This window comes from Populus alba, chromosome 1 (assembly GCF_005239225.2).
Source record: "Populus alba chromosome 1, ASM523922v2, whole genome shotgun sequence".
Taxonomy (NCBI): domain Eukaryota; kingdom Viridiplantae; phylum Streptophyta; class Magnoliopsida; order Malpighiales; family Salicaceae; genus Populus; species Populus alba.
In genome coordinates, this window is record NC_133284.1 from 49,170,769 (window position 1) to 49,177,809 (window position 7,041).

The 7,041-nt window shown below is 35.0% G+C and overlaps 1 protein-coding gene across 2 annotated transcripts; it reads right to left on the minus strand.

Annotated features, from left to right (window-relative positions):
• Window positions 1-1,767: 1,767 nt before the first annotated feature.
• LOC118030145 (uncharacterized) lies at window positions 1,768-2,822 on the minus strand. Of its 2 annotated transcripts, none has more exons than XM_073408054.1 (3): window positions 2,557-2,822; window positions 2,142-2,410; window positions 1,768-1,951 (listed from the first exon to the last, which is right to left on the minus strand). In XM_073408054.1, exons 1-3 carry the CDS (start codon window positions 2,620-2,622, stop codon window positions 1,903-1,905), a joined length of 384 nt encoding a protein of 127 aa, XP_073264155.1. In that variant the 5' UTR covers window positions 2,623-2,822; the 3' UTR covers window positions 1,768-1,902. The 2 variants fall into 2 exon arrangements, with proteins under 2 accessions (XP_073264155.1, XP_034890036.1); XM_035034145.2 differs by having other exon boundaries at window positions 2,142-2,413; window positions 2,557-2,817.
• Between the last annotated feature and the right edge of the window lie 4,219 nt (window positions 2,823-7,041).

The following is a 7,041-nucleotide window of genomic DNA, read 5'->3' on the forward strand; positions in this document are numbered from 1 at the left end:
GATTAATTCCTCGAAAATAGTAACTCGGTTCATAAGATCGAGATTATCTCATTAAAGGCAAAACAATAAAAAATCATTAAGCATAATCCTTAATCATCTAAATTAAAAATCAAAAATTAAATAGCAATCAAAACAACAATGACTAAATTTAGCATAAAAGCTAAATGAAAAAAAACAATGAAACACTAAATTAAAATGAAAAAAATTAAGAAAATAAAAAAAATAACAATAAAAAATAAGGATTAAAATTGAATACAAAAATTAAATTAAATAAAATATAAGAGGTAAAATTGAAAAAACAATCTAGAAAGTATAAAAACAAAAAAATAAAAATAAAAAAAATAAAGATCAATTTTGATATAAAAATTAAATGAAATAAAAATTCTTATGAATGAAATTGCAAATCAATTAAAGATCAAAATGCATTAAAAAACAAAAACAAATAAAAAAAATGATGATCAAAATTAATAAAAAATACTAGAGGACACAATAGATTTTTAAATATTTTTTGGCATCAATTCCTCGAATAAAAGAGAGAGAAAAGACAGGAAAAGAAAATTGTTCATAAGGAGCTCAACCACACTTTATTCAGGAACAAGCATCCTATCATCGCAAAGAGGATAACCCATCGTTTCGAACATCGTCGTTAACATAAACTTTTAACCATCATTAGAGGAGGTACGCACCATCTGAAAAGCATGAGCATCTTCCACTTGCTAATATGTATATGACACATATCAGCCATTTTTTAAAAATTTTTTTTTTTTATATATATGATTAAAGATTTAATTGTTTTTAATCCAAATATATAATTATAAAATAACCTTATTGAAAAGATCTAAATGGCTATGAATACAAGTTTTATCATGTTTCTTTTAAAAGAGCAATATTATTCTTTTACTATAAAACCATAAAACTATTGCTAATAGTTTTAATTTTTTTTTACTTTTAAAGGTGTTTAAATCATTACACTTTATTTTAAACGCAAAACAAACTAACTTGTCCCTATTAAAAATAATAATAACTAATAAATCCCATTGAAAACACTTTTTTAACACCTGAGACAAAGTTAAACAAGTTTTTTTTTTCCAAAAGAAAATAACAATTTAACTGGAATTCAAAGTGAAATGAGAATACACGGTCAAAAAAATATGGAGCTCTTTCTTTATTATTATTATTATTATTATTATTTTGATAATTATAAATATTCAAGTCAATATATGTTATACTTCAATTAATTCTTTAAAAAATCCAAAACTCTAAAATTAACAATTAAATAAATCTATATTAATTATTGAGTGACATTCTCAAGTTAATTATAATTTATTATGTACTTGTGATTTTGTATTTGAGACTTTTTCACTCTTTGTTATTGAAGCCATACCCTTTTTTTGGTAAAAAAAAATGATTTTTTTAATTAATTTTTTTATTTTAAATTTAATATGTTAATATGAAAAAAAATCTTAAAAATACAAAAAAAAAAAAAAAAAAAAAAAAAAAACCGAATACTGCAAAGCTAAACAGGCTAGTTAAGACTATACGTTTCTCTAACATAAAGCTTGTGGTTGCATTGCTTAACCTCAATACTTCTGGTAATTTTTTTTTTCATTTTGTTCAATTATGTCTGCCTATCTTCTTCTTCGATTACCTCAGGTTATACTCAACCGAATGCTTATACCGTTTATATAACAATGTGGCATCGCCCAGCAATTCACATAGTATGTACTATAACTCAAAACATTCAATTCGGAAAGAGAACGCATATCCTTAATCAAATGAATACTTCATCAAAGGAAGAAGGATACATATCTAGATTTAGGACTGATGATTTCATTTTAATAAGAAAAGACGATCAGGAGTCACTGCAAAGGCAAACTGCTCGTCGTTTTCCATGATCATTAGTCAGCCAACCAGGCCTGCCTTTCCTTGTTCCTGCTTTTCCATTTCCTCGCTGGCAACACAACGAATAGGAAACACAATTATTGAGAGAAAAATAATCATCAACAGTGCATTTTGATTCTTTTATTATGAGTTCGTTAGCTTATGTTTCCCTCCTTGTAATAGCTAGCATTGGCAAGATTAATTATCGAATCCGATATCCCAAAATTAAGAAAAGAAATGGCGAAGGGAATTTAACCAACCGGAGGAGCCCAGTAAGGTGATCAGCATGGGCAAAGTTGTTGTCCTCACGGGCTTTCAAGATGCTAAACATTAGGTTGATCCTAACTTGGTTGTAATCACTCTGCTTGGCAATGTTCATCGTCTCCTCTTTGAGCTTGCGGCATTCAGATCCTATCTCTTCAAACTTTTGTCTTATTTCTCGTTGCCCTTCTCTGATGCGTTGTTGTCCCTCACCGATCTCGATCATTTCTGTTTTCAATCGTTCCATTGTTTCCCTCCTCTCTCTGTTCTTCTAAACATGTATAAGAACAACTATTATTTTTAATTTCTGGGGATAATGACATGATATATAGCAACAACCAGTCAAGAAACAAGCATTAAGAATAATCTTTTTTTGAAGAAAAACATAGAAATATAACTAGATTTGGTTCGTACCCATCGTTTCCTGTGTTTGGACTTGGAAACACTGCGGCTCGGGGCTAAAGGCTTGATCGAATCCATAGTTGCAGACGCCAGTATTGAATGACTTTCTTCTCTTGAAATTGAAAGTTGTGTTTACAATGACTAGGGCTCTTCACAATCAAGTCTACGAAGTTCTCAAGTCTTCCGCTCGAGCTTTGTAGATTTATACAGAGTCGGATCTGTAATCAATCTACGAAGTTCTCAAGTCTTCCACTCGAGCTTTCTAGATTTTCGCGTGTAATCGCACGATAACGCCAGACAGAAACTTAACCAGGCCCATCTCTTGATAGGCCCTTTATATATATATGTGGTTAATTTTTTTTAAATAATTCTTTTAAATATTTAGATCAGATTCATCATTTGTTATACACAGAAACATATCTAGCCTAATAACCAACAACATGCATAACGGGTCCTAGTTTCAGTAAAAATCTTGAATTATTATTGCTGCTTTTCAGATTTATCCATTCAAGAATTATTTTATAAAGTTTAGTTTTAATCAAACATCTCATAATATTTAGTTGATGTTTAATTTTATAAATTTTTTATTTTATTATTATATAATTAAAAAAAAATAAAATTGTTAAACTGATAAAGATACAGATAACAAATTTGGTGAGTTCAACTAAAAATTTCAAATCGGTCTCAATATTAAACAAAAATATTGTCTGCTTGATAATTTTTTTATATCAAAACAACCGGATAAAATCAAAATAAACCTCAAGCGCTTGTCTTGTCAGATAACGCCTAGTAGACGTGTGTTGGGTCCAGCACACGGCATTTGTCTGCACACAGTGATAACCTTCTTCTGCCATGGTGCAATGGTTACTATATTTATTTCTTTCATCCTTTTAACCTTCTTCTGCATCTGCTGTGAATGGTGGGAGTTATGATCCATGAAGGAACCTGCTGCAATGCCTATTCAATCAGAACCCAAAAGATACCGAAGAACAGGACGAGGAACATTCTGAAGATCCATTGAATTGTTCTGAAAAGACCCGAAACAAGTTAGAAGCGAATACAGTGATTACCTTCACCGTAATTAATTAATGAAGGAATTTTGCGTGGTCTCCTCGAGCCAAATATGAAGATGTGAGGACTGACATCGAAGAGCTTCCAAGGAGTCATATTCAACTTCAGGGAGGGGGGGGGGACCTCTCTTTGGCGATACTGACGCCATGCCTGACAGTCCAAAGCTCTACTACCATGTTAGGAGCATAGCCAACAGAAGAAGAGAAGCCATGAGTCAGATCTGTAACCAGCCCATGCAGTCTCAGGTATGCGGTAAATAATGTTCTGAACAGTAGTCAACTGCACACAGCGTTGAAACCCTGACGCGTCGAGCAAATGCCATTAAATCTTCATTCAAACTAGAACCAGCAGTCGCCCACATTTGTTTTTCTCCAAGAAACTTGAAGAGATCCCAGCTTTCCAGAGCTATAGCATACGGACACCATATAAATTTTTTTTTTTTTTTTTTTTTGTTAATAGTCGAAATTTTATTGAAAGGAAAAAGCTACAAAGATAGTAGCCTAACTTACATCAGAAGAACAAACAGAGGAAAGGGAAGCACAAAAACTGTTGCATGAAACAGGGGATAGCAACAAAAAGAGAACAGATAAATCAAAAGAAACCAACTCCTCCCGACTAAACATTCTCTATATTAAGCTCGAAAGAGTTGGAGTCAAGCCTCAGCCATAAAGCAATACTTTGGCGCACCATGGAGAAACAGATTTGAAGGTTAGGGGCAGCGTCATTAAAAATAACATCATTTCGATGAAGCCAAAGATTCCAAACAACGCATGAGAAAAGAAGTTGCCATGAGAGATTTTGTTGCTTGCCTTTAACCATAGAAGACCATTGGAAGCACATATCATCAACAGATTTTTGGAAAAAACACTGCAAAAGCCCCGATTAGAAAGCAGTTTTCATCCATATATTCCAAGAGAAGTGGCAGTGAATGAAGAGGTGACTTGAAGATTCCAAGCTTTTATTGCAGAAAGCACATCTTGACTCCTGAAGGGAGAGGTAGTCGCGTTGAAATAGGAAATCTCTTGTGGTTACTTTATCTTGGACAAGGAGCCAAAGGAAAAGCTGCACTTTTGGTGGGGTTAGTTTTATCCAAACAGAAGATTGGAATGGTTTGGCTCCACCGTAGAGTAACTGGTCCATCAATTTGGAGCAAGATTTTACACTGAAGAGGCCATCGTTGTTGAGGGTCCAGATTTTCTTATCCATCTTGTGGCAGAACATTGGCTTGGATTCCAGCAAGGATGATAAAAGTGATAGTTGTTTCTTGTTCAAAATGAAAAAGAGGTCTGCGCCATTGTAAGGACCAGAGCCAGATTCCATTGCTCCATCTACCCATGTCAGCCACCAAAGCATATTTAGAGGAAGACAAAAGATATAGCCTTGGGAAGGCTGTTTTGAGAGGGTCGTCACCAATCCAGATGTCTAGCCAAAAGGATGTTAAATTGCCATTCCCCACCATGAATTTGCAATGATTCGTGAAGACTTGATGAACGTCGGTTTGAACAATGGACATAATATCCTTCCATATCTTGGATGGTTATTTGTAGAAAATTGGGATCCCATTCTCATAAGATGGATTGTACATTGAAGAGATAATCATTTTCCATAAGCTTGTACCTGGGGAAGAGAGTCTCCAAATCCATTTTAGAAGCAGGGCTCTGTTTTTCGATATAAGGGAGCCTACACCGAGGCCTCCTTGTTTCTTATCGCGCATCATTATTCTCCATTGGATCTTGCAGAAAGATCTTTGCTTGGTACATCCACACCAGAAGAAACGTCTTTGGATGGATGAAAGAAGCCTGTCTACCCCTTTTGGCATCTTGAATACAGACATAAAATATATAGGCAGTGAATTAAGGACACTTTTAATGAGACATAGACGACCAGCCATGCTTAGTAGTCTCCCCTTCCATATATGAAGCCTTTTACGAAACTTCTCTATCACTGGCTTCCATGTAGAGATACGAGATGGATTGGCTCCTAATGGCATACCAAGATATTTGCTTGGGAGGGAGTCTGATCTGCAAAAAATAGATGTAGCCAAGCGCAAGCACAAGTGATCATCGACATTGATACCAATAATGGAGCTTTTATGGAAGTTTATATGAAGGCCCGAAGACAGAGCAAGCCATCTTAAAATTCTTTTGACTTGAACTAACTGATCAATATCTGCCGGGATGAATATTAATGTGTCATCTGCATATTGAAGATGGCTGACGAAAATTCCTGATGCAAATTGCAGCCCTTTGATAATATTCCCACTAGATGCCCTTTGAAAGAGAACAGAAAGGCCCTCAGCAGCTATGTCAAACAGAAAAGGGGAAATCGGATCTCCTTGACGCAGCCCTCGCCGAACCGAGAATTCTTTTGAAGGAGATCCATTTGATGAGGACCGAGAGTTTTTGATGAAGAAAGACATTCATAAATCATTGGTTCTCCATTTTTCTGCCAAACCCCATATAACCCATGATATCATCTAGGTAATCCCAGGAAACTGAGTCAAAAGCTTTATGAAAATCAATCTTGAAAATCAAACCTGCTGCTTTTCGCTTTTTTAGACACCATATAAAATTCTCTTTTGCCGAGTCTAAAACCAGCGAAACATTCTCAACTTCTGTTTCAATTTGTCCCACCGAGCCAACCTAGGGTACCCACTCTTCATCAGATTAGGCTTCGGCTGCAGTTCATTGAACCTCTTCCAAAGCTCAGCCTGAACTGATTGCGTTGATGACCAAAGCTTAGCTGTTAAACCATCATGTTTTCCCATTGGAATCCCCAACAAGGTTGACTCTGCGATTTTCCCTTTCAACAACGTCATATATATCTCTGTAAATGCAGGCAAGAACAGCAGGTGCATGTGCAAGTGCAATTCTATTGCCTCTAGCGACATGAATTACAATAGAGAAAACAAGCTTCCTGATGGAATCACAAGTATATGGGAGAATATACCTTGAAATGCTTCATGCTAAATCTCGCTGCCACTATCCATGAATTTTCTCATTCACGACAGATTACTGGCCTTGTCATTTCTACAGCTGCAGTCTGGAAAACTGGAACTTCTCATTACAATACGATAATTCTCCATCCAGAATTTTGATGCTTGTTCTTCTCGCTAATCTGATTGTTGTACTCCATCATCATCTTCATCTTCCCTTGCATCTTCTTTTTTTAATCTTAACCCTAGATTTCACTATGTTTTCCTTGAAAAAAGTTGGTTGTCGAAGAGCAGCGCCAGAAAAGTAGATATGCTTTATAAATTTTGAAAAGTTGTGTTTACAATGACAAGGGTTCTTCACAATATCAGTTAATTTATACAGAGGATTCAGATCTGTAATCAATCTACGATGGTATCAAAAGTTTTCCGCCCGCTCGAGCTTGGTAGATTTCTCGCGTGTAATCGCACGATAACGCCAGAAATTTGGACCA